The sequence below is a fragment of the Oncorhynchus nerka genome, linkage group LG6 (genome assembly GCF_034236695.1).
Source record: "Oncorhynchus nerka isolate Pitt River linkage group LG6, Oner_Uvic_2.0, whole genome shotgun sequence".
In the NCBI taxonomy this organism is placed as follows: domain Eukaryota; kingdom Metazoa; phylum Chordata; class Actinopteri; order Salmoniformes; family Salmonidae; genus Oncorhynchus; species Oncorhynchus nerka.
Genome location: NC_088401.1, coordinates 22,482,508 through 22,510,391, shown reverse-complemented (window position 1 = coordinate 22,510,391; position 27,884 = coordinate 22,482,508). Strand labels below are relative to the sequence as shown.

At 40.4% G+C, this 27,884-nt stretch overlaps 1 protein-coding gene across 2 annotated transcripts; it reads left to right on the top strand.

The window, feature by feature from the left end:
• Positions 1–1,273: 1,273 nt before the first annotated feature.
• Positions 1,274–15,283, top strand: LOC115130180 (tomoregulin-1-like). Of its 2 annotated transcripts, none has more exons than XM_029661041.2 (10): positions 1,274–1,986; positions 6,359–6,468; positions 6,872–7,001; positions 7,160–7,186; positions 7,376–7,472; positions 9,149–9,297; positions 13,106–13,162; positions 13,406–13,526; positions 13,654–13,815; positions 14,143–15,283. In XM_029661041.2, the coding sequence occupies exons 1-10, from the start codon at positions 1,833–1,835 to the stop codon at positions 14,225–14,227; spliced, it is 1,092 nt and encodes a 363-aa protein (XP_029516901.1). In that variant the 5' UTR covers positions 1,274–1,832; the 3' UTR covers positions 14,228–15,283. The 2 variants fall into 2 exon arrangements, with proteins under 2 accessions (XP_029516901.1, XP_029516902.1); XM_029661042.2 differs by lacking the exon at positions 1,274–1,986 and adding an exon at positions 4,214–4,674.
• Positions 15,284–27,884: the final 12,601 nt, after the last annotated feature.

Here is a 27,884-nt window from a genome sequence, read left to right as displayed (position 1 = left end):
TTTAGAGTGATATTGCATTCAGAGTACATGGTTGAATCAATATATTATAGACTGGTGTGCAGATAAATGGATGTAACCTTCATGCCATATTGTGCTCAGTTTAACACCTATTTACACTGGGGTGACCGTTACAAAAATATTTTTATTTGATTAATTGAATAGGAAAAAAACATTAACTAAATTAATATTTCAACAAATTCATGAGAAAAATAAAAACGTGGTAGATACAGTTAACACAGTGTACCACATTTCCACTGATTTGACTGGAAATGTGATTGTTTTACTCACATCTTTAAATTGCACCAGTCCTAGATGCTCAAATTCATTGATGCAGTTGTGAGCTGACTCAGTTTGGGAAAACAGCCCCGCAAGGCCCATGTCACTCAGAAAAAAAGGAATCCATCTTTTAGTCAAACTAGTCCTGATTTATATTCTGTGATCTCTTCGGTGATCCTGAAACCTCAGGTGTCTGGCAAAGGCTTGACTGTGATTCGTATTGTTATATGTGGTAATACTCATCAATGTGTCTTTTGAACAGCAGCCCAAACATGAAATGGAAAGAGTGGTTGTGTTATCAGGATCAATAATGCCACTGATGTTGTGGTCTCCAACACCACATGGCATGCTGCGCCACTGCAGTGCAAGGACTATGAGAACCATAGAGACGCAATATGAGCCATGTAATAAGTCATGTAAAATGTAAGCTATGTAATCAATTCAAAATGTATTGTACCGAATATTTTACCGTGAAATGCTTGCTTGCAAACCCTTCCCAACATGTATAAGCGTGTAACATGGTTATGTAATAAGCCTCTAGTTAGGCTACTCATGAGGTCAACTGCTACTGACAGTGCCAGAACAATCAGTTTGAGTGTTTTGAACATAATTATTATTTAGAAATGTCATGATTCACAATTTGTGAAATTGTAATTTATACTAGTTGGTAAGTAACCTGGGAATAATCAATTTAACATGGATTGGTAAACTGTCAATCTGTATTTTCTATCTGCCTATCTATCTATTTTTATATATGTGAAAGAGCACATATAGCTTGCATTTTTATATTTTAATGAATGTAATTGTCTTGCTCCTTGATTACGAAAAAAAGTTAGTAGGCTTAGGCTGTAGCCTTTTTACAGTTTTAGCAAATGTCGCTTTATAACGTATCCTACTGGGCTACAACCGGAATCCCCTCCCCACACATTTATGGTGTGATCTTGCCGCTCCACCGCAAAGCGTGCTTCAATGATTGGGGGTGGTCTCGCGTCATGTGATACCCAAGCGTCACCGAAGTCCTTTGTTGATGGTGATTCACAAAATCTCACACAAGACATTGTCTGGGTAAATTGCTACAACAAAATCATTTATTTTCGCCTTTGTGGGATTGTGTTGTGGAAGTATGCAGAGATATTCTCGGAGGGACATTTTAAACCGGCTGTTTGCCGCTGGGATAAAATAGAGGCAGACGCGTCAAAGGTAAATGCGACAGTCAAAACAGCTCATTATCGCACACCCTATCCCATACAACGGCCAGTCGAGCGATCAATAGAGCAAAGCCAACATTTCGTTTGTGCAATTTGTGAGCTAAAGTCCGATATAATGCCGTTTTTTTCTATGGCTATGCTGGGAGATAATCCCCTTTCTGCAAAGGAGATTAAACCTTTTTTTAGCCGTGGGTGAAACAGTTTGCCAACAACAACGCGTTTTGTTCTCCGTCTACCAAGTCACATCTGGTGGATACGTTGATGTATTTCTACCATTTGAATGAAAAAAGGCATATGTTGTGATTTGGAGAAAATACGGTGTCCACTCTACACAGCATTGTAAGCATCATGTCCATAGGATATCCCCTCTCATCTCACGGACCCTCAGCAGGCCGTTTTTTCTCTCTCCTCTGCCTTTTGGCCGTCTCTACACTGCCTGGAGCACAAGCCTCTTACCCTGAGAGCAGCGACTGTATTTTAGGAAAAGGCAAGGACTGCTTGGGTGAGTATCAATACATTTTCTTGATCAATTAACTTTTCCAAAGCAAGCACTTCTATGGGAATCATTTGTGTTTATCAGACACACATCCTGTGTTTTTGCAACACAGGCGCTCCTGAGGTGTTTATCGTCCTTGCTGAATGAATGCTGGTCGGTAATTGGGTAATCTCCTTGACCAGCAGACAAAGCACATCATGCTCAATTGGTCTGGATTAGACATACATAAGGCTGGCAGTGTCACTGCTTCATAAGAGGAATCACTTTGAGTCAATGCATGTTTAAAAATAAAAATATATGTATACATTTGGGAAATGTGATTTCATAGGCTTATGTTTATTGGGGGGTGGCTCGATCTGTCCCCTCTTGTTGGTGAGGTGCATGCAGGGAAAAATGTCCATATTTGAACCCCACCCTGGATTGTCCTGCTGTTGTTTGGGTTTCATTATCATTATTTATTTATGTATTATCATTATTGTTTGGGTTTCATTATTTTAAATGGAAACAGTAATTTATCAGTTTCCTGGTGAGGAGTAATGACTTTTGTTTATATACACCAGTTGTAGAAAAAGTACCCAATTGTCCTAATTGAGTAAAAGTAAAGATACCTTAATAGAAAATGACTCAAGTAAAAGTGAAAGTCACCTAGTAAAATACTACTTGAATTAAAGTCTAAAAGTATTTGGTATTAAATATCCTTAAGTATCAAAATTAAATGTAATTGCTAAAATATACTTCATTAAGTATCAAAAGTAAAAGTATAAATTATTTCAAATTCCTTATGTTAACCGAACGGCACCACTTCGTTTTTTTCATTTACGGATAGCCAGGGGCAACCTTCAACATAATTTACAAACGAAGCATGTGTGTTCAGTGAGTCCGCCAGATCAGAGGCAGTAGGGATGACCGGGGATGTTCTCTGCATAAGTGCGTGAAATGGAACATTTTCCTGTCCTGCTTAGCATTCAAAATGTAACGAGTACTTTTGGGTGTCAGGGAAAATCTATGGAGTAAAAAGTACATTATTTTCTTTAGGAATATAGTGAAGTAAAAGTTATCAAAAATATAAATACCCCTCCACCCCCAAACGACTTAAGTATTACTTTAGTTTTACTCAAGTACTTTACAACACTGGTATACAGTGTCATCGTGGGTTAAATTGAGGGTAAATTCATTTGACTCTTTATATCCGGAATATATAATATGCTTGCTAAAAGTTTACATCTGCTATGTGGTTTCCTAAGGGGTTCCACCCAAAGCCAACATTCAGTGTGTCTTTGACAGATTGGCCTATGTTTGATGGTATTTAAGATGAATGGAAACATAAACCCGTTGTGGATGTAGTTCCACCCTCTCCATAATCCCATAAACCATGAGTGATGTCCTCTCGTTCCCATAATAACTGTTTGTTATGAAGGTCTATGTATTGTGTTCATTCAGTAGGCTTTTCTTTTTTCTTTTATTTAAAAGCAGTCCGATTTAAAACGAAGAGTGAGCTGTCCTGATAAAGCCAATTGTTTTCCTCTTGTCAAGCTATTTGTTTACATTTGCTGCTTGCCTGATTAACTTCCGTCAATAAGCAGGCTATTCCTTTTCCCCATGGTCCTGGTTGCTCTTCAATGCTCCTAAAAACAACCTAGAATTGGGTGCTGATCACAAACCTCTTAGGAAACCTCATAGCAGATGTGACCTTAGCAACCGTAAGTATTCTGGATATAAAGATTCATTTCAGAAATGAATGGAAAATATAATCACTGTATCATTTCTTGCCTTTATTCGGCTTTTCTTTTCCATGGTTTTCAGGTTGAGGCATGTTGCTGGATCTAGGATACCCAAATGATAATGTGGGATGTGGATTCAGCTTGACCTGACATATGACTACTTCTGAAAATATCGGACAACATTTCAATTTGAGAGTGAACTGTCCCTTTAAATGCAGTGAAGTGTGGTGTTTCCCCATTGTTACTGAGAAATGCAGATTGTATTTCTCAAGGCATGCAGTGATTGGGTTGAATTCGGTGGAAGCGTGGTTGTTACCCTGCACTGCTGTAAAGAACAAACATCGGTAGAACAGCCAGAATTATCCTACTTACATTACTGTACCTATGCGCCTATTTTGCAGGTCAGGATCAATGCTATTTCATTATGGTTTGATTTAATTAAAGCCCTGGTCCCACTATGACTTCTACTGCAGTGTTTTAAAGACTAGTGTTCCTATACAGTGGTGGTATTGATTGATTACAGAGGAGTTTTAGGTCATGGCCTGTATTTAATGGGCTAGCTTCGGGATCCCAGGGCGACAGTGACTGTAATGAGGAAATGAACAGTTTGGTCAATAGTCCTTTAAGTACAGGGTGCCTAGGATCGGGACCCCTTTATATCGAGACTGTGACCATTGGTTGAGTAACACACAGATCTATTTAGGAGAGGAGGGGATTGTTAGGAGAGGCTGATTATAATCTTTGGCCTGGAACTACTTTGCCTCCCATTTGTTGAAAGGTTGGGTTATTATTAGTCCCTGTGGCGTGCTTACCTGTCTCAAGACAATGGATTAGTTGTATAGTGGCTTCCTCTTCTGAAACCTTCTCTAACAGTGGGGACAACATAAAGCTCCTACTGCATGTTGAGATATGTCTTCCCTCGTGCGGACTGGCGATGAGAGCAGGAGGGAACTTCAGTTCAAACCTCAGTGGGGTAGGATTCTTCCATTCCCCTCACCTCTTATTCTCTCTTTCTCTCTCTCTCCCTCCATCCATCCCTCTCTCTCTCTCCTTCGCTCCCTCTTTTAACTCTTCCTCTCCTTTTATGTCTTCATTTCTCTCTCATTCCCTCTCCTTCTCTCCCTCCCCCTATGTCTCCCCTCTGCCTGTAAATCTCACAGACCAGGGGTTTTCCAATGTTCTGCTAGTTGATAGGAGTGCTTGGTGGTAATGCTGTTGACCCCAGGAGGATGTAAATGGCTGCTGTCAAACCTGCCTGGAAGGCTGGGTATGGTCTTCTCATTCCTCCATTAGAGCTCCGTGAGATTCAAACACTCTCCCTCAGGGTGTCCATGAACCTAGAGTTGTTCTAGCACAGTAGCACAACAGTCATTTTGCACACCTACTGTAGTTATCAAAGCTAGTGAAAAACAGATTATACTACAACTGATTGTCAGCAGGGGAAATAAAATCCTCTGTAAGTTCACTTCATCCGTAATGTTTTTGACAGTTTGGTTTAAAGTTAATATTGAAGACTTGCAGCACGGAGGAGTTGTTTTGACCAAATTCATTGATCCTGATGATGTAATCCAATCGAATGATGTTATCCCTACTTATGACCAGGCTAATGATGAACTTTTCCAAACAATATTGTGATGGCATACTTTACTATAAGTGCCTTGTAAGCCCACTTTGACAACCTGAAATCCTATCATTACTATCAGGAATGCCTCTCACGCATAATGTGCTTGAGCTCCTGATCAACGATTATCAGATCGGACTTGACCCTCTTCTCCAATCTTTTCAAGTCAGCTTTCTGGGTCCCTGTTGATGGTTCTTGGCTTTGCTTTCCCATGATCATGCAATGCCAAGGCATTACTGTGTAAATGAGGACCAACTTGTCCGAATGACCAGTAGTGACTACATTTCTCAGTCCAGTTATGCTGGGCAGTGACTGTTGTACATTGCACATTCCACTGACTCGCAATAAAGTTGTACAAATGATGCGTAGCTAAGCTCTCTCTGTACCGGATCTCTCATTAGTCCAACCATTGAAGAAATGAGGCGATGACTATTGATGTCTTGTGGCAAAGGAGTTGGATGGCTACTAATGACCCGGGTCTTCGCTACATTGACTCCTCTCTTCCATTGATTTGTCCTTCTCCTTCCTCTGATAAATTCCGCCCAGTGTGAGAGAGTGAGAGATGTTCAAGTCTATTTCTGGCTAAAGGGGAAGCTATGGGCTTTTGCGTGTCGGATGGATGAAAGTCATTACTGGAAGATGTATTCAAGTGGCCGCCAACTCTTAAGTTGTCACGGCTTTGGTTCATAGTGCATTTTAGCCTGGAATTCAGAGTGATTTACTCTGTTTTGTGATGAAACAGAGCATATCATTTTGCATTCAAGGCTAACTGTATTTTAGGTAAAGAAGAGTGTTTCCAGCCAGGCTATACCAGAGGAGTTTTTTTCTCAAAGACTGTAGTTTGGGAAAGAATTGTGTTTTGAGTTGAACGTTTTCACACACTATTTGCTCCAATCTTCATGTTAGAAAGTTTTTCCCAGATAGAAAAGCAATGTCACGTAAATACTAGTACACAACATAGACTATACTAGATATTCATGTGGTTTTACAAATGGAGCACTAAAATAATGGTATTTCACACCTTGTTTTTACCCAGATTTGTCTGAGAAGAAAAGTGACCTGAGAGTGTGTGACACTGCAACTTGTCGTTACGGGGGGACATGTCAAGAGAATGGGGCTGACCTGAAATGTGTCTGCCAGTTCCATGTAAGTAACACAGTGGAATAAAGGCTATCATGTTCTCTGTTGTCAAGTAAGACTGTTATTACCATTGCCATGAGCAAGAAAGCAAGCAGGAAGGGCTTTGCCAAAGCAAATCAGCTCCAACTGATCTTAATCTCGGAACTCTGTTCCATAGTATTCCCACACATAATATAGAGATATACTGTATGTGATCATATACAAATGTAAACAAGGTGTTAGTCAAATGTTATATCTGTTTGGGCTTCTTGCAGTAAATTTGCAGTCTACAAATGATTTGTCATTTTGTTCTGGCCGCCTGACTATCCACTCGAGAAAACAAATGGTCCCGTGGCTGAATCTACTTGATGATCCCTGGTCTAGGCTGTGATGGTTCAGTAACATCCTTTCATTGCCCGTTGTGTCTTAGTGCTCTAAGAAGTACGTCCCTGTTTGTGGTTCCAACGGAGACACCTATCAGAATGAGTGCTTCTTGAGGAGAGCAGCATGCAAGCAGCAGAAGTCCATATCACAGGCCTCTGACGTGGCCTGCCAAACAGGTGAGTCTTAGTCGCAGGCTGCACACTTTCACCTGAGAGTACAGAATCCCCTTTATGGAGTGCATTTTTCATCACTCGGGTTCATCACCTAGTCATTTTGTTATAAGTCATTTTAGACCAAGCTGAAGCTAACTCATTTTCTATGCTGTAACACACAGATGGCAGTTCTGGATCTGGCGACAGAGGTACAGTGTAGTAACTTGCTCTTGCTTCACTTTAATACGTTTGACTTGACAACCCATGTTACAATGTTACAATGAAAGCTGGTTAAACATAGCCTGCTTAAACAAAAGCTATGCAGATCCAACCACTAATAGAACAATATTAACTCTGTTTGACAGCTAACATTTTTGAAAATCTCTCCTTTTCTACAGATGATGAAGGATCAGGCACAGGCAGAGGAAAAAAGCCCACAAAATGCGTCAACTGCAAGTTTGGAGCAGAATGCGATGTGGACTCTGAGGATATATTGTGAGTACTTTCCACTGCAGCTGTTGTGCTCTCAGTAGTTTCTAAGGACTCGTCTTCATCAGCTATTGTGCTCTCAGTAGTTTCTGAAAGGAGGACTCGTCTTCATGAGCTGTTGTGCTCTCAGTAGTCTCTGAGGATTCTTCTTCATCAGCTATTGTGCTCTCAGTAGTCTCTGAGGACTCGTCTTCATCAGCTATTGTGCTCTCAGTAGTTTCTGAAAGGAGGACTCGTCTTCATGAGCTGTTGTGCTCTCAGTAGTTTCTGAATGGGGGACTCGTCTTCATCAGCTGTTGTGCTCTCTGTAGTTTCTGAAAGGAGGACTCTTCATCAGCTATTGTGCTCTCAGTAGTTTCTGAAAGGAGGACTCGTCTTCATCAGCTGTTGTGCTCTCAGTAGTCTCTGAGGACTCGTCTTCATCAGCTATTGTGCTCTCAGTAATTCCTGAAAGAAGCACTCTTCGCCAGCTATTGTGCTCTCAGTAGTTTCTGAAAGGAGGACTCGTCTTCATCAGCTGTTGTGCTCTCCGTAGTTTCTGAAAGGAGGACTCGTCTTCATCAGCTGTTGTGCTCTCAGTAGTCTCTGAGGATTCTTCTTCATCAGCTATTGTGCTCTCAGTAGTCTCTGAGGACTCGTCTTCATCAGCTATTGTGCTCTCAGTAGTTTCTGAAAGGAGGACTCGTCTTCATGAGCTGTTGTGCTCTCAGTAGTTTCTGAATGGGGGACTCGTCTTCATCAGCTGTTGTGCTCTCTGTAGTTTCTGAAAGGAGGACTCTTCATCAGCTATTGTGCTCTCAGTAGTTTCTGAAAGGAGGACTCGTCTTCATCAGCTGTTGTGCTCTCAGTAGTCTCTGAGGACTCGTCTTCATCAGCTATTGTGCTCTCAGTAATTCCTGAAAGAAGCACTCTTCGCCAGCTATTGTGCTCTCAGTAGTTTCTGAAAGGAGGACTCGTCTTCATCAGCTGTTGTGCTCTCCGTAGTTTCTGAAAGGAGGACTCGTCTTCATCAGCTGTTGTGCTCTCAGTATTCTCTGAGGACTCGTCTTCATCAGCTGTTGTGCTCTCAGTAGTTTCTGAAAGGAGGTCTCGTCTTCATCAGCTGTTGTGCTCTCAGTAGTCTCCATCAGCTATTTGTGCTCTCAGTAGTTTCTGAAAGGAGAACTCGTCTTCATCAGCTTTTGTGCTCTCAGTCTCTGAAAGGAGGACTCGTCTTCATCAGCTGTTGTGCTCTCAGTCACTAAAAGGAGGTCTCATCTTCATCTGGAAGACGACTAGTGACCACTAGTACCTCATAGATATCTTTGCTTATTTTCACCATATACTGGGGTCTTGGGTTGTCACATTAGATTCAAATTGGTTGATGATGTATGTTTATTTTTATTTTTTATATTTTTTATTTTACCTTTATTTAACCAGGCAAGTCAGTTGAGAACAAACTCTTATTTTCAATGACGGCCTGGGAACAGTGGGTTAACTGCCTGTTCAGGGGCAGAACGACAGATTTGTACCTTGTCAGCTCGGGGGTTTGAACTCGCAACCTTCCGGTTACTAGTCCAACGCTCTAACCACTAGGCTACCCTGCCGGCCCAGTGACCTATATGAATGGCTTTTAGTGAACGCAGTGTTAATACAGTGTTCATTAAACAGATTTTTATATAAATGTTTTCTTCGACACCCAGGTGTATGTGCAACATTGACTGCAGTGGCCATAATGACAACCCGGTGTGTGGAACAGACGGAAAATCTTACATTACCCCCTGTCACGTAAGAGAGGCTTCGTGCCTGAAGCAGGTGAAGATTGACGTGAAGCATCTCGGGAGTTGTCCAGGTAATGCCATGTTCTAACATTAAAACGTCATTTAGAAACATGTCATTTTATGCCCCATGTACTGTATTTACACTGCATTGTGGGGAAAAAACAATGGATTGTGGTTTTCGAAGGATTTGATTTATTATTCACAATCTCAAGGAAGGAAAATAAATCACAATTTAATATTTGACTGAGATTTTTGGTGTAGAGATGAGGGGATCCTGCTGTAATGCGACATCCTACTTAATAGTTGAATACAATGTCCTAGATATTCTCCCGTGCATGGGTTCCTGGTGCCAGTCCTGATATTCCTGATATGTGCTGTGTTTATATAAGCGTCCTACCCACCAGTCTTGACGTTCCTCTAAATCTTTATCACTTCATACTGCCAGTGACCTATATGATGGCTAGTTCCTGTCAAACTCTGATGTTTATGATGCCCACCCCAATAGGTTGATTGATCCTCACTATGACAATGCCGTGTGCTGTGTGGTGATGACTGAGACTATTAGGTTTGTCCCGACATACGTCTTTCTACAGAGCATCAAAAGACTGAAGATTCTTCTTTCAAATGCAGACATGACCTCAATCTGGATGCACACAATTAGGATTTGGGCCACATTATTAGGACCAAGGGGCATCGGGCAACCAGCTGTTCAGAAAACTACAAAGATGTTTCTTATCAGAACATCTGTTTAAGGCCGTTTAAAAAATGTCATTCTCCATTTGAGGGCGAAGATTTACTACCCCAAATATGGCCCTGTTTTTAAAAACGTCTCACAATCTAGTTCTAAATTGTAGGGCTAAAATATCTATTTACATAAATAATCTATATATTTTTTGTTTCACAGAGCATACATTGACCCTAAATATTACATGAACTTGCATACCTTATACAAAATGCAATAGAATACATCCCAACCTGGAAATCTGAGAACTAGTTATGGATGTTCCAATATTCCTACAATGGGATTCCTATCATTTCACATTACTAATGTCAGTCGCTCTGGATAAGAGCGTCTGCTAAATCACCATGGTGATATTATTTGTTACCATAGTGATATTACATTTGTTCTCAGAGAGTAATCTCCTGAGATGTTTCTTAACAACATTTGTCATGTGGCCCTATGTATGTGTCTATCTCTTAAATCAGTTTGGAGGCACTTCTGCTGATGGTGCAGTTGGCCAATTCTTGCAGGAGGGCCATTAACTGTAGTGAAGCATGCCTGTGTGTCACCCTACATCTCAACAGGCCAAATTGCCCTCAAGTTAAACCCAGTCACTCGCCACTTATCTGTCATTTATTTCATTTTGTAATGCAAATGAGCATCGCAAAGGCTTGCACGCATTACAGTAACTGTCTGTCAGAGTAGTTACCAACAGCCTCATGCTTCGACTGGCCTAAATAGAAACCCGCCATACCTCTCACATTGTATCTATGGTCATCTTATTGTTATATATCAGAAATGTGCATCCTAAACAGCACCATCGGTTATTAGTTTGTAATAAAAAAAATGGTAGGTATCTTGTACAAAATCTACATCATATATCTAACATTCAACTGGTTTGTTGATTAACCAAATGTATTTTAATGAGGCCATGTCAGAATGCTAGTTAACTGCTATTTTTACTTGGGATATTAACTATATTACAGCATACTTAGTATTTATAGTCCGTCCTTAATCAAGCCATGGTGCGCTCTCTGACTGACTATCAAGCCATGGTGCCCTCTCTGATAATCAAGTCACGGTGCGCTCTCTGATAATCAAGTCACGGTGCGCTCTCTGATAATCAAGTCACAGTGCGCTCTCTGATAATCAAGTCACGGTGCGCTCTCTGATAATCAAGTCACAGTGCGCTCTCTGATAATCAAGTCACGGTGCGCTCTCTGATAATCAAGCCATGTTGCGCTCTCTGATAATCAAGCCATGGTGCGCTCTCTGATAATCAAGCCATGTTGCGCTCTCTGATAATCAAGCCATGGTGCGCTCTCTGATAATCAAGTCACGGTGCGCTCTCTGATAATCAAGCCATGTTGCGCTCTCTGATAATCAAGCCATGGTGCGCTCTCTGATAATCAAGCCATGTTGCGCTCTCTGATAATCAAGCCATGGTGCGCTCTCTGATAATCAAGTCACGGTGCGCTCTCTGATAATCAAGCCATGTTGCGCTCTCTGATAATCAAGTCACGGTGCGCTCTCTGATAATCAAGTCACGGTGCGCTCTCTGATAATCAAGTCACGGTGCACTCTCTGATAATCAAGTCACGGTGCACTCTCTGATAATCAAGCCATGTTGCGCTCTCTGATAATCAAGCCATGGTGCGCTCTCTGATAATCAAGTCACGGTGCGCTCTCTGATAATCAAGTCACGGTGCACTCTCTGATAATCAAGCCATGGTGCGCTCTCTGATAATCAAGTCACGGTGCGCTCTCTGATAATCAAGCCATGTTGCGCTCTCTGATAATCAAGCCATGGTGCGCTCTCTGATAATCAAGCCATGTTGCGCTCTCTGATAATCAAGCCATGGTGTGCTCTCTGATAATCAAGTCACGGTGCGCTCTCTGATAATCAAGCCATGTTGCGCTCTCTGATAATCAAGTCACGGTGCACTCTCAGATAATCGTATAATCCTTGTGATTAGGGCTCTCTGATAATCAAGCCATGGTGCGCTCTCTGATAATCAAGTCATGGTGCGCTCTCAGATAATCGTATAATCCTTGTGATTAGGGCTCTCTGATAATCAAGCCATGGTGCGCTCTCTGATAATCAAGTCATGGTGCGCTCTCAGATAATCGTATAATCCTTGTGATTAGGGCTCTCTGATAATCAAGCCATGGTGCGCTCTCTGATAATCAAGTCACGGTGCGCTCTCAGATAATCAAGCCATGTTGCGCTCTCTGATAATCAAGTCACGGTGCACTCTCTGATAATCAAGCCATGTTGCGCTCTCTGATAATCAAGCCATGGTGCGCTCTCTGTTAATCAAGCCATGCTGTGCTCTCTGATAATCAAGCCATGGTGCGCTCTCTGTTAATCAAGCCAAGCTGCGCTCTCTGATAATCAAGCCATGGTGCGCACTCTGATAATCAAGCCATGGTGCTCTCTCTGACTGACTTTCAAGCCATGTTGCGCTCTCTGATAATCAAGCCATGGTGCTCTCTGATAATCAAGCCATGGTGCGTTCTCTGACTGACTTTCAAGCCATGTTGCGCTTTCTGATAATCAAGCCATGGTGCTCTCTGATAATCAAGCCATGGTGCGCTCTCTGATAATCAAGCCATGGTGCGCTCTCTGATAATCAAGCCATGGTGCGCTCTCAGATAATTTTATAATCCTTGTGATTAGGGCTCTCTGATAATCGTATAATCCTTGTGATTAGGGCTCTCTGATAATTGTATAATCCTTGTGATTAGGGCTCTCTGATAATTGTATAATCCTTGTGATTAGGGCTCTCTGATAATCAAGCCATGGTGCGCTCTCTGATAATTGTATAATCCTTGTGATTAGGGCTCTCTGATAATCGTATAATCCTTGTGATTAGGGCTCTCTGATAATCGTATAATCCTTGTGATTAGGGCTCTCTTAGAACATGGAGCTTGAACACTATTTCCCTGAGTCCCTTCAATATGATTTCTTTTCAACTTCTTACAGTTGGAAAAACTATTTTTAAGCAACCTCTAGTCTTATGAATTCTTTCACATTTAAAATGCTTCTGTCTATAGCTTTGAAAGGAAGGCTCGCTCAGAAATGTTTTTTTGAACCGATTTTCAATATTGGGACATTTCTGCCATGCACTCAAAAATATTTGTTTTGTTTTTTTCAGAAAAGGGGAAGAAGAAAAACGAAGACGATGGCAGCAACAGCAAGACGGATCTTTTTGGTATGGCTGCTCCCTTTTACCACACTCTGTTATGATGTTGTTATGGTCGTTGATTTACCTCAGACCATGGTTCATGTTGTCTATATGGAAATAATACTGTTGTACTTTTACATATCTGCAAAGCATATTTCTGCTCTGTCATGTCAGTTATATTTGAATTGCAACTGAGGACCAGGCCTAGCTCGCTCTTTAATATTTATATCATCCATATGAATATTTGTGATTTTCTGTATACCTTTAAAGACACGGTAGACATAGGGGAGGACAGAGCTTATGGAGGGATCCCCACCCTCTGCACAAAGGACTACGCCAACTTTTGTGAACACGGCCAATGTGAAATTAAGTATAGCATCCCCACCTGCCGGTAAGATAACATGGTGTCCTTTTGTCTTCTATACCTGCGTATGCTATGTTCCATCTCTTTATGACCTAATTCATAGATAATTATTGTGTCATTAAATGAAGTGTTAGCGGTTTGGTTGTCTCCCCAGGTGTGACTCGGGCTACACTGGCCAGCAGTGTGATGAAATCCAAGACTTCAACATCCTGTACGTGGTACCCAGTGGACAGAAACTCCACTACGTTCTCATAGCAGCCGTCATCGGAGCCGTACAGATCGCCATCATTGTCGCTGTTGTCATGTGTTTCACAAGGTGGGTGTGCTCTCCAAAGTGACCTGATCTTATTAGCACATTTCTGATAAACAGATTGAAATATTCTGTATTTTATAAGCCGTGTTTTTTAAACAACATACAGTAGCATAAATGAGCAAGACTTATGGAAGATTCTATTCCAAATGTGACAATGTGTGTCATTTGACAAAAGATTGTTACTCTGTAAAAGGTGTATACTTAGCAATACACATTTTTACAATCGTAATTGATTTCATATTTTTCAAACTCGTTTCTAAAGTGCTGAGTCTTTTGTGAGGCAGTCAAAAATGAGAGTTTGATGTTATTCCATTGTCTTTTGTTGAATAGGAGGTGTCCCAAAACCCAGAGGGGACGAAGACAACAGCAACACCTTGGACACTTTCCCTCTGGGACTTCATCCAGGATGATGTAGCAGTTTTTTGTGTGCATTTTTGCACCATATGGATCACAAGTTTTGATATCTGTTGTTTTGTCTCCTTCATTTTGAATGGATGTTTATTTATTTATTTTCTCTGATGGGGCCTTAGTTTTCTCTCCCTTCTGGACATATGCAGTTCTTGCTGCTTTTTTTCAGACTGCTGCATTATTTATTTTTTCCTACGGGCAGAAAACGGACAGCCATTCTCCTCTGATCGTCCATTGTTTGCAAGGTGGTATTGGTATCTTTAGGCACACAAACCTTGGATACCTAGGGTCTGCTATTTATCAGCATCTCTGACTTTCTCTCAGTACCTTTTTTTTATTTTAATGAAATACAACTATATACCAAATGCAGTTTTCTATAAAGGAGGTAAAAGCTGATGTGTACAGTTTGTTTTGGTTACTTTTCAAAATACCATTCCGGGGATGGAACAATTTCTTTTGACTAGGTACTAATTTAAATGTTTTTATACATCATTTTTATTTTATTTTTTATGTTCTAATGTTGTTTATATTATTGCTAATGAAATAGTTGCATATAGCATGAGCTGTGAATGTGTTTAGTGATGTAGTTTTAGTAATATTAAATGATCTGTGTTTCAAACACTCGTGTTGCCTTCATATTATTATGACTAGATCAATGACAGAGCCTAAATAATTTTCAGAAAATAATTTATCACAATGTCAAAATTGTTATGGAAGAGAAGGCGTATTCATATGATGTTATTGTAAAAATAAATGCACTGATTTTAATGCAGTTCTTGATTTACTTTGTTAAATCAAAAAATCTATAACATTTGGAATGTGGACAAGTCACATGGTTGGGAAAGACTCTGAGCCCTAGTTATAAAACTGCATGTACAATGCCTATCAGAAAGTATTCACATCCCTTGACTTGTTGCACATTTTGTTGTGTTACATCCTGAATTTAAAATTGATTCAAATTGAGATTATTTGTCACGGGCCGACACACAATATCCCAGTAATGTCAAAGTGGGATTATGTTTTTAGACATTTTTACAAATTCATTAAAAATTCAAAACTGAAATGTCTTGAGTCAATAAGTATTCAACCCCTTTGTTATGGCAAGCCTAAATAAATTCAGGAGTAATGTGTTTAACATGTCAAATAATAAGTTGCATGGACTGATTCTTTGTGCAATAATAGTGTTTAACATGATTTTTGAATGACTACCTCATCTCTGTACGCCACACATACAATTATCTGTGAGGTCCCTCAGTTGAGTTGTACATATCATACATAAATGCAACCACAAAAAAAGAGGGAGGTTTTCTAATGCCTCACAAAGAAGGGCACCTATTGGTAGATGGGTAAAAAAAGAAAAAGGCAGACATTGAATATCCCTTTGAGCATGGTGGAGTTATTAATTTCACTTTGGATGGTGTATCAATACACCCAGTCACTACAAAGATACAGACGTCCTTCCTAACTCAGTTTCCGAAGAGGAAGGAAACCGCTCAGGGATTTCACCATTAAACAGTTAGAGTTTAATGGCTGTGATTGGAGAAAACTGAAGATGGGTCAACAACATTGTAGTTACTCCACAATATTAACTTAAATGACAGAGTGAAAAGAAGGAAGCCTGTACAGAACAAATATATTCTAAAACCTGTTTGCAAAAAGGCACAAATGTAATACCGCAAAAAATGTTGCAAAGCAATTTACTTTCTTGTCCTCCATATTTTCAAGCATAGTGGTGGCTAGATCATGTTATGGCTGTGGAGGCTCCTCAGAAAAAGGGGAGGACAATCTTAGCGAATTTCATAAAAATAGTGATACATTTTGAAGTTATCCGTTATCATTTTCATCAACACCCGCTGAATTGCAGCGCGCCAAATTCAAATTAAATTACTAAAAATATTTCATTTTCATGAAATGACAAGTGCAATATAGCAAAACACAGCTTAGCTTGTTGTTAATCCACCTGGCGTGTCAGATTTCAATACAGCTTTTCGGCGAAAGCATAACAAGCGTTTATGTAAGAACATCTCTCTCAGTAGACAAAATATTACAAACACCTGGCAGCCAAGTAGATTGGTCACGAAAGTCAGAAAAACAATATTAAATTGCTTACCTTTGATGATCTTCGGATGTTTGCACTCACGAGACTCCCAGTTACACAATACATGTTCATTTTGTTCCATAAAGATTATTTTTATATCCAATATATCTCCATTTGTTTGGCGCGTTATGTTCAGAAATCCACAGGCTCGAACGGTCACGACATCGCAGACGAAAATTCCAAATAGTATCCGTAATGTCCACAGAAACATGTCAAACGTTTTTTATGATCAATCCTCAGGTTGTTTTTAAAATATATAATCGATAATATATCAACCGGGACTGTCGCTTTTTCAATAGGAGAGGGAGAGACCATGGCTGCCCCACTCTGTTGCGCAAGCAAAATTCTGCGAACACTCAGCTTTCCACTGACGCGATGTTATCTTTCTCGCTCATTTTTCAAAATAAAAGCCTGAAACTATGTCTAAAGACTGTTGACACCTTGAGGAAGCCATAGGAAAAGGAATCTGGTTGATATCCCTTTAAACGGAGGCAAGGCGTCCAATGGAACAGAGAGCTTTCAGGAAAAACAGCACTTCCTGGTTTGATTTTCCTCAGGTTTTCGCCTGCAGTTCTGTTATACTCACAGACAATATTTGGACAGTTTTGGAAACTTTAGAATGTTTTCTATCCTAATCTGACAATTATATGCATATTATAGTTTCTGGGCCTGAGAAATCCGCCGTTTCAAATAGGTACGTTTTTTTTGTTGCCAAAAATGAAAATCCTGCCCCCTACACTCAAGAAGTTAACTAGAGAGTCGGGGCACCACGAAAAATATTTATAGAGCTGTTATCTTCCGAATAAACTCTTAAAGACCTAGTAATATTTTACATCAATAGCAGTCAATATTAATCGTCATCTTAATTCAGTCTCATCTAAAAGTTGTACATTTTTGGTTATCTTCACGAACCCTGGCTAACAAGTTGAATCAGCAATACAACATTGGGTTTAATGATTTATTTACTAAATACCTAACTAATCACACAGAATTACATATACAAAGAATGAATCATACCTTGATTACAAATTACGTCGTAAAGGAAAACGTCCCGAGCGGGCGGTACAGATATGACAGGTGGTTACTCAAAAGAAAAGGGGCTGGGTGAAGTGAAAGAGCGGGAAAACTGAGGGACAAAGGGAGAAGTTACAGTATCTAATGCATTCTAAATTACCACCTATTTGGAAAAGGAAAATGTAGTAAATATTTACTCTGAGCTGCGCTTCGGTAGGTTGGTGGTAGATGGAAGGCCATGTTGCCAAACCGAGTCCTTTGTCCTTTGTCCTTTGAAGAATGTCTCTGCTGGTCAATTGGATACGTTGTAGTAACGTCTTTGTGTGGTAGACGGGTTACTTAGTCCCGTCTTTCCTAGCCCGCGTTTGCAGCTGCTGTGGCTAACTCAACGGCTAGGTGGTATCACTTCTGTAGTGAATAAGTTCATACCTTTTGCAACCAAAGCTCACGCTGAGGTTGGCTTAGTTCTGGAGTTGACATGTTAGTCCTTTTAACGCAGAGGCTGCAGACCTCACGTACTTGGAACAGGAAGTTATATTGTCGTCAAGGCTTTATATAGGAAGGGAGAGGAGGGCGTATTTGAAAAGTTTTCTAACCCATGTCCCTTCACAGGTGCGGGCCACTGATTGAGCAGAGCCCTAACCTTATGAAAACCCAAATCTCTCATTTGGAAGCTAAAATTACATTTAATCTCTTCACCAATAATTTTATATTCAAACATTTAAATTGAACAACAATTCCATGTGAATCCGATAAATCTGATGTGTAGACTTTCCACTGTAGAGTTTATGTCATCTTATCATTGATGAGAATGTCTCAGATGACAACCGAACTGACATCATATTCATTAAGTACCACCGCTTATGTTCAATTGGTCGGATTACCAGAATATAGTTCATTTCCCCACCTTCTGATGTTCCCAGAATCTCTATGTTAACCAAGGGATTTTCAAATGTCAGATCAGTAGGGTAGAGAGAGGACAATGGGGGGAAGAGGTATTTATGACTGTCATAAACCTACCCCCAGGCCAACGTCATGACACTTCCTTAATAAGTACAATGTCCTGTGTAAATGCCAAATTGGATTTATACCAAAACATTGCACGACCGATCATATTTACACCCATACACATCCTGATATACTGTATAAACATCTCCACCAAAATAATACCAAAATGTACGCTTGCTTTATCGACTTCCAAAAAGCATTTGATTCTATTTGGCATACAGGACTGTTCACAGTTCAAAGGTTAAATTCCTGCTCTTCGCAGATTACCTGTGCTTGCTGTCACCCACAGCACATGGCCTACAGCAGAGCCCTGGGCCCTGGCAGTAAACCTCAAAAACACAAAAATAAAGATTTTCTGAAGAATATCCACATTTCAGCGAACTAGACCAAAGTTCTCAAATCGTCCTAAATATATAGAGTACTGCACACACGAATATGACTTAGGTTTAAAAAACAAGCTCAACTGGACACCTAAATGAGACAGTGAATGAACTGACAGATAAATACATTTAGCCAAAACTAATTGAAAATGTAATTGAACCAATTGTACTTTATGGCAGCGAGGTGTGGGGTCCACTTGCAAAACACCATTCCCCAATGGGAAAAACACCCCATTCACACCCTGCATACAGAGTTCTGTAAGATTCTCTTACATGTCCAGAGGAAAACTACAAACAATGCATGTTGGGGGAAGACGAAGAGAGCTGTGTGTTGAATTTGAATGTGAGAGACATTATGTAGAACCTACCTAAAAGCAAGAGATCACTATGTGCACAGGTAAGATCATGGATATTTCCTCTGCGTATTGAAACAGGTCGGTATTGAGGTGAAATGGAAGAGGAACAACTATGTAACTATTGTGAGCTCAAAGAAATAGAGAATGAAACTCATTTTATCCTCTATTGCCCTTTCTACCACATGGAATAATGCTTGCTCTTATTCCAGAAAGCACACCAGATATACCCTGGCATTATGTGGCTGAGTGATGAGGAGAAACTGAAATGTTTTTTTTGTCCATTGTGTATTTCCGTTTGCAGAATACTTATAAAGCCTGGGATGAATCAAAAAGGGCTACCTATAATTAAATTGTAAAAATATTTATCTTCTATTTCGTAAATGGCACGTGTGTATATAGATTGTGTAGAGGCTTGTCTGCCATATGTGTCTTCTCTTTTTGCAGACTGGGTTCAAATGCCTTCCGTTTCTTTTTTTCTGTATTTATTTATCTGAATATGTATGTATGTTATGTTATGTTATGTATGTATGTATGTATGTATGTATGTATGTATATGTATATTATTTTACTGCTCTAGGGATATAATTATTATTTGGATAACCTTATTTACAATTGTGTATAGATTTTTACCTTACATTTGTTTTCACTCTTTATGTGATGTGCAATGCAGAGAACCGCGGAAGAAGAATTATCATTTAATTACCACAGTGAATTATTGTATTGTTTGTTTATGTGTCAATTAATCCCATAAGGGATGGGTTGCCAATTGATAAGGGATGGGTTGCCAATTGACGATTTCATTCATTCATTAGGAGTCTGTCTGGACAAAGGGAGAACATCGCTGTCTCTAAAATTAGTCTGAATGAGAATGACTCCCACTATGAAGCTGAGATTGACTCCCACTATGAAGCTGAGATTGACTCCCACTATGAAGCTCAGACTGACTCTCCAATCCAAAATTAAATCTAGAATTGGCTTCCTATTTCGCAACAAAGCATCCTTCACTCATGCTGCCAAACATACCCTTGTAAAACTGACCATCCTACCAATCCTCGACTTTGGCGATGTCATTTACAAAATAGCCTCCAATACCCTACTCAACAAATTGGATGCAGTCTATCACAGTGCAATCCGTTTTGTCACCAAAGCCCCATATACTACCCACCATTGTGACCTGTACGCTCTCGTTGGCTGGCCCTCGCTTCATACTCGTCGCCAAACCCACTGGCTCCATGTCATCTACAAGACCCTACTAGGTAAAGTCCCCCCTTATCTCAGCTCGCTGGTCACCATAGCATCTCCCACCTGTAGCACACGCTCCAGCAGGTATATCTCTCTAGTCACCCCCAAAACCAATTCTTTCTTTGGCCGCCTCTCCTTCCAGTTCTCTGCTGCCAATGACTGGAACGAACTACAAAAATCTCTGAAACTGGAAACACTTATCTCCCTCACTAGCTTTAAGCACCAACTGTCAGAGCATCTTACAGATTACTGCACCTGTACATAGCCCACCTATAATTTAGCCCAAACAACTACCTCTTTCCCAACTGTATTTAATTAATTAATTTATTTTGCTCCTTTGCACCCCATTATTTTTATTTCTACTTTGCACATTCTTCCATTGCAAAACTACCATTCCAGTGTTTTACTTGCTATATTGTATTTACTTTGCCACCATGGCCTTTTTTGCTTTTACCTCCCTTCTCACCTAATTTGCTCACATTGTATATAGACTTGTTTATACTGTATTATTGACTGTATGTTTGTTTTACTCCATGTGTAACTCTGTGTCGTTGTATGTGTCGAACTGCTTTGCTTGATCTTGGCCAGGTCGCAATTGTAAATGAGAACTTGTTCTCAACTTGCCTACCTGGTTAAATAAAGGTGAAATAAAAAAATAAAAAAATATGAAGCTGAGATTGACTCCCACTATGAAGCTGAGACTGACTCCTACTATGAAGCTGAGATTGACTCCCACTATGAAGCTGAGACTGACACCCACTTTGAAGCTGAGACTTACTCCCACTATGAAGCTGAGACTTACTCCCACTTTGAAGCTGAGACTTACTCCCACTTTGAAGCTGAGATTGACTCCCACTATGAAGCTGAGACTGACACCCACTATGAAGCTGAGACTGACACCCACTATGAAGCTGAGACTTACTCCCACTTTGAAGCTGAGACTGACACCCACTATGAAGCTGAGACTTACTCCCACTTTGAAGCTGAGACTGACACCCACTATGAAGCTGAGACTTACTCCCACTTTGAAGCTGAGACTGACACCCACTATGAAGCTGAGACTTACTCCCACTTTGAAGCTGAGACTGACTCCCACTATGAAGCTATGGGGTGAGAAGAGAGACTATACTATATAGGGACACATTAACCAAATCGTTTTATTATGGTACATTTGTGTCACCCTCAATCATTTTATTTATGCATTTCTCTTGTACATGTTTTTTAAATGGTAAAATCCTGAAATCGAAATAAAAACAGACAAAATCTCTTGGTGAAGATGTAGGAACGCTGGTGTCTGTGTTTGACAGGGTTCAGCAGGAGAAATCAGACTCATCTGCACCCAGCTGTTTGTCCATAAAGAGTGGCATCAGAATTCAAGGGTGGAGACTTCACCTTCACTTCGACAATGAACAAAGGTAAGAAAGTCTTGTTTGTCTTCAAATCACCTTTGAAATAACAACGCCCTGGCAAAAATACAATTGAAGTACTTGAAATTAAACTTAATTCTGCAAGGACCAATCAGGAGAGACCAGACTCACCAGCACCCAGCTGTCTGTCTATGAAGAGTGACAGCGCCATGATAGTGCCAATAGAATTCAAGCAGAGACCCTTATCTGAACAAGGGTAACAACGTACGTCCTTGCGGTCATGGGAGAACTGGGCCCTTTTAAGATATTTTTGGCAGTGCAATGAATTGATCAAAATGAATGCACATTTGTGTTATTACATTGAGACCAACAGGAGAGATCAGATTTCCAGTGGTCAATCTGCCCAGAGTCATCAAACGGACCTGGACTCCACATTCAGTGTAAGCTACAAAATATGTCAGCAAACAGACATTTAGTAAACAGTGAACATCTTTCTGTTTGTCTTGATTGTATGATAAACACCTGACATCATTTGGACTGACATATTTGTTTATGCTTGATACAGTATGTCTTCATTTTATGCCTTTAATGTATACACAGAGCCTCAAACTAAATTTCCCCACAAAGTCATTACCTTATCTTCTCTGTTTCATTTATTTTTAATTGTTTGTTTCAATTGGTTGAGGGAAATGTCATATTTCTTTTGTAAGGAACGACCTGAAGAGGTTCAAGGGGATTCTTCGTGAAGCATACCAAGAGTGACAGACAGGAAGTGATGGACACTGAACATCAGAAGTAGCCGAGCAGTGCCAGAGAGGGTGCTCTGAACATCACACTACATGTTATGAGAAACATGAATCAAATGGAGCTCGCTGACACGCTGGAGAAAAGTAAGAGATACAATACTGTATTTTCACATAGAAGTAGCATGACTGGAGACAAATCAGTTGGAAGTGGTAAAACCAAACAGCCAAACAAATGTTCTATAAAAATTTATATTTTGTGCGTCATACAAATGAGTTTATTGACGAGGGCCAAGATAAACTAAAATCAAACCTGAAGAAGTGTTAAAGTGTATTTGAAGGAACTGCAGTATGAGGAAACCCAACACTTGTCAATATAAGATACACACAGAGGTCTACATCACAGACGGTGGAAATGGAGAGGTCCGTGATGAACATGAGATGAGACAGATTGAGACAGTATCCTGGTGACCAGCCATTCAATATACACCAATCACGTGCAACAACTTCTTCAGAACTTTACCTGGAAAAGACAAACCTATCAGAACTGTACTGACAAAGGGTGTCACTGGTAAAAACAGTCTCTGTGCAGAAATTAATTCTGAATTGGAAAAGCCAAACAGGATATCCAATTCATATTCCCAATTCCTTTTCAAGAGCTGAATTTGATGACAGAGACAAAACACAGCCTTTCTGAACTTCTTTGATATTTCTTTCCTGAAATAAAAGAATCAGGAATATCTAACTACAACAAATACAACGTTTCGGTTGTCCTTGATGGTCTTGATGAGTGCCGACATCCTCTAGACTTCAAGAACATAAGGAGCTTGTGCGATGTCACAAAGCCAACCTCAGTGGACATGCTGCTGACAAACCTCATCAAGAGGAATCTGCTTCCCTCTGCTCTCCTCTGGATAACCTCCCATCCTGCAGCAGCCAATCAGATCCCTCCTGAGTGTGTTGGCCAGGTGACAGAGGTACGAGAGTTCAATGACCCACAGAAGGAGTACTACTTCAGGAAGAGAACCCTGATGAGAACCTAGCCAGAAGAATAATCTCACACGCAAAGACGTGAAGGAGCCTCCACATCATATGTGCCACATACCTGTCTTCTACGGGATTACTTCAATTATTCTAACAGGTAGTGTTCGGTGAAGCGGAGAGTGGAGTGATCCCCAACACTCTTACTCAAATGTACATATATTTCCTGATATTTCAAACCAAACAGAGGAATCAGAAGTATGTCGGAGACCATGACGGGGACCTTGTCTGGTGTAAAAAGAGCATTCTGGCACTGGGAAAGCTGGCCTTCAAACAGCTGGAGAAAGGCAATATGATTTCCTACGCGGGAGACCTGAGAGAGTTGATGTCAGAGATGCATCATTGTGCTCAGGAGTGTGTACACAGATCACCAGAGAGGATTATGGGCTGCACCATGGAAAGGTCTACTGCTTTGTGCATCTGAACATCCAGGACTTTCTGTCTGCTGTGTTTCTCACCTTCAATGATAGCAATATGAATCCACTAGTCAGCTAGAGATGAGTTTCCAAATGTCCAACATTGTTGAAATGTCAACTATCAATCAGCATACAGTATACAAGAATGCAGTGGATGAGTCCATACAGAGTATGTATGGACACCTGGACCTGCTCCTCTGTTTCCTTCTCGGCCTCTTACTATTGTCCATTCAGACTATTATAGGCCTCTGAACAAAAACTAAAAAGAGCTCTCAGACTAATGAAGATACAAGAGAGTACATCAAGCAGAGGATCAGGGAGAATCGCTCCCCAGGAAAATGCATTAACCTGTTGAATAACCATTCTCTGGAGGAGGAGGTCCAAAGCTACTTGAAGTATCTTCGAAGCTGAACTCTCACCTGCACAGTGGTCAGCAATGGTCTTTGTATTGCTGACTTCAGAAGAGGTGCTGGAAGTCTTTGACCTGAAGAAATACTACAGATCTGAGAAGGGTCTTCTAAGGCTTTTGTCTGTAGTCAAAGCCTCCAGAACTGCACTGTGAGTATTTGAACAAACCAATTCACAGAACAATTCTGTCTACCAGTCAGATTATGACTGACTTTAGATAGGCTATTACAATGCTATAGTTCTGTATCAAAGGTACATTTGGTTTCAGTTCAAAGAATTCACACCCATCCCTAACATACCTCTGAGTGGTCTAATATGTCCATCTAGATTGAGTAACCCAGTAATATTATTTTCTTATTTAGTGTGAATTAATGCCACATCACAGAGAGGCTGTGAATGATTGGCTTTAGCAATCAGCTCAAACTCTTCACACCTGACAGAGTTTAACCTGATCTGCAGGATTCAATGATCTGCAGGATTCAGAGGTGAAGCTGCTCTCCGTTGGACTGGGGGATCCACACTGTAGGCTGGAGACACTGAGGGGACAAATGCTGTTCGTAATCAAACCTTTTCAGTTGTCTGTAGATTGTACATGGCCCAAATTGTATAATTCTTATTAATTTCTTATTAATTTCTCTTGTCCAGATTGAATCAATGTCAATTCAAAGAGAAAGGCTGTGAGGTGTTGGCATCAGTTCTCAGGTCACATCTTTTATTTATCTAGGCAAGTCAGTTAAGAAAAAATTCTTATTTACAATGACAGCCTAGGAACAATGGGATAACTGCCTTGTTCAGGGGCAAAACAGGTTTTTAGCTTGTCAGCTGTGTGATTCGATCTAGCAAACTTTCGGTTACTGGCCCAACACCCTAACCACTAGGCTACCTGCCACCACATCTGAGAGAGTTTGACCTGAGTTACAACAACCTACAGGATTCAGGAGTGAAACAGCTCTCTACTGGACTGAGAAATCCCTGGTGTAAATTGGAGACACTGAGGTCAGTCCTTTTAGTGTGTACGAGATATACAATATTCTGTTGTATTTACTTATCCATCTTTTCTAGAAATGTGGATATAATAAAGAAAGGTTGATAGTTTGAGACCTCTGTAGTACCATCTACTTTATCGTTATGTACTGTATGAGTTTTTGTAAGATCCAGATTTGACAGGTCCCGTTTCTTTTGCAGGTTGCAGAAGAAGGCTTTGTCTTCTCTGTCTTCGGCTCTGAGATCTAACCCCTCACACCTGAGAGAGCTACACCAATCATCCAGGACAGGGTGCAATTAATAAAAAATATATGCATAATAGACAATATAATTGTAACGATATTAGTCTTCCTCTGACGAGGAGTATGAAGGATCGGACCAATATGCAGCATGGTACGTGTTCATGTTGATCATTTATTAACACTGAACACAAAAAACAAAATAACAAGGAGAACGAATGAAAAGGAAACAGTTCTGTCTGGTAAAGACACAGAGACAGAAACAATCACCCACAACTAAAATGGGGAAAACAGGCTACCTAAGTATGATTCTCAATCAGAGACAACGAACGACACCGGCCTCTGATTGAGAACCATACCAGGCCAAACACATAAAAACTACATAGAAAAAAGAACATAGACTACCCACCCCAACTCATGCCCTGACCAAGCTAACACAAAGGCATAATAAAGGAACTAAGGTCAGAACGTGACAATAATACTCAGAGACACAATTACACTGGGTTTAACTAAAAAGTCCCTGTGCCCAAGAACACTAAGGTAACTTGCCTAAATGACTACCGACCCGTAGCACTCACATCTGTAGCCATGAAATGCTTTGAAAGGCTGGTCATGGCTCACATCAACACCATTTTCCCACATACCCTAGACCCACCCCAATTTGCATACCGCCCCAACAGATCCACAGATGATGCAATCTCTATTGCACTCCACACTGCCCTTTCCCACCTGGACAAAAGGAACATCTATGTGAGAATGCTATTCATTGGCTACAGCTCAGCATTCAACACCATAGTGCCCTCAAAGCTCATCACTAAGCTCAGGACCCTGGGACTAAACACCTTCCTCTGCAACTGGATTTCAGCCACCCAAGTTATAAACTGTTCTCTCTGCTACCGCACGCCAAGCAGTACCGGAGCGCCAAGTCTAGGTCCAAGAGGCTTCTAAGCAGCTTCGTCCCCCTAGCCATAAGACTACTGAACATCTAATCACATGGCTAACCAGACTATTTGCATTGCCCCCTGCACACCCTCTTCACTCTTTTACACTGCTGCTACTCTCTGTTATTATCTATGCATAAGTCGCTTAAATAACTCTACCTTCATGCATACTGTATATTACCTCAATTACCTCGACTAACCGGTGCCCCCGCACATTGACTCTGTACCGTTACCCCCTGTATATGGCCTCATCATTGTTATTTTACTGCTACTCTTAATTACTTGTTACTTTTATTATTATTATTATATATATATTTTATATTATATTACATTATATATTTTTAAGGTATTTTTCTTAACTGCATTGTTGGTTAAGGGCTTGTATGTAAGTAAGCATTTCACTGTTGTATTCAGCGCATGTGACAAATAACATGTGATTTGATAAAAAATAAATAGAACTATGTTTTTGGTTTACTTGGGTAGGGGTAAAAAACCATTACATTGGTGTCCTCATTAGAACTACAGTAGACACAAGGCTACAGCAGAGGGAGATAAAGCCACATACAGTGTCTGTTATACCTCTGACCATGACTGTCAAAATGTCTCTGAAGATGCCATGTCAGTGAATAGGATCAGAGTGAATGACTACTCAAAGGTGATGTGCTGAAATCTTAGAGATTTTTAGCTTTTCAAAATCAGGACTTTGAGTTGAATTGAAATGACGAAATGTAATTCTTTTTTTTATTTGTTTTTCATTACAAAGACACAACTAAACCTGCTGCAATGAGCCCAAGTGAAGCTTCAAGCTATCAACTGACAGGGGCCAATTACCTAAAGGGAGACAGCTTACTCATCAAAGATGCAGTAAATTCACACTTGGCACATCAGGTCAGTGTTTTTATAATGATAAATAAGACAGCCTAAAAGGTGGGTCAGAGGAGGAGAGTTTAAAGAGCAAAGAGGCATCACTGAATAATATAGTTTTTTTTTTACCTTTATTTAGGCAAGTCAGTCAAGAACAAATTCTTATTTACAATGACAGCAGGTTAACTGCCTTGTTCAGGGGTAGAACTACAGATTTTTACCTTGTCAGCTCAGGGATTTGATCCAGCTGCCTTTCGGCTACTGGCCCAACACTCTAACCACTAGGCTACCTGCCACCCCTATTTATGTTATACACAGTATTAAATTAAGTGTAACACCCCTTTCACACGATAAACATGTAATTTTCTGGAGAGGACCATGATGTGTACGATGCTGACGGGTAGAAAAGTGTCTGGCAGCCGACCCTTTCACTTCTCAACATTCATTACACTTACAGTCACGTTGTAGCTCAGTTGGTAGAGCATAACACCAGGGTACTGGGTTCAATTCCCACCACCACCCATATGTAAATTGAATTCACGCATGACTATCACTTTGGGTAA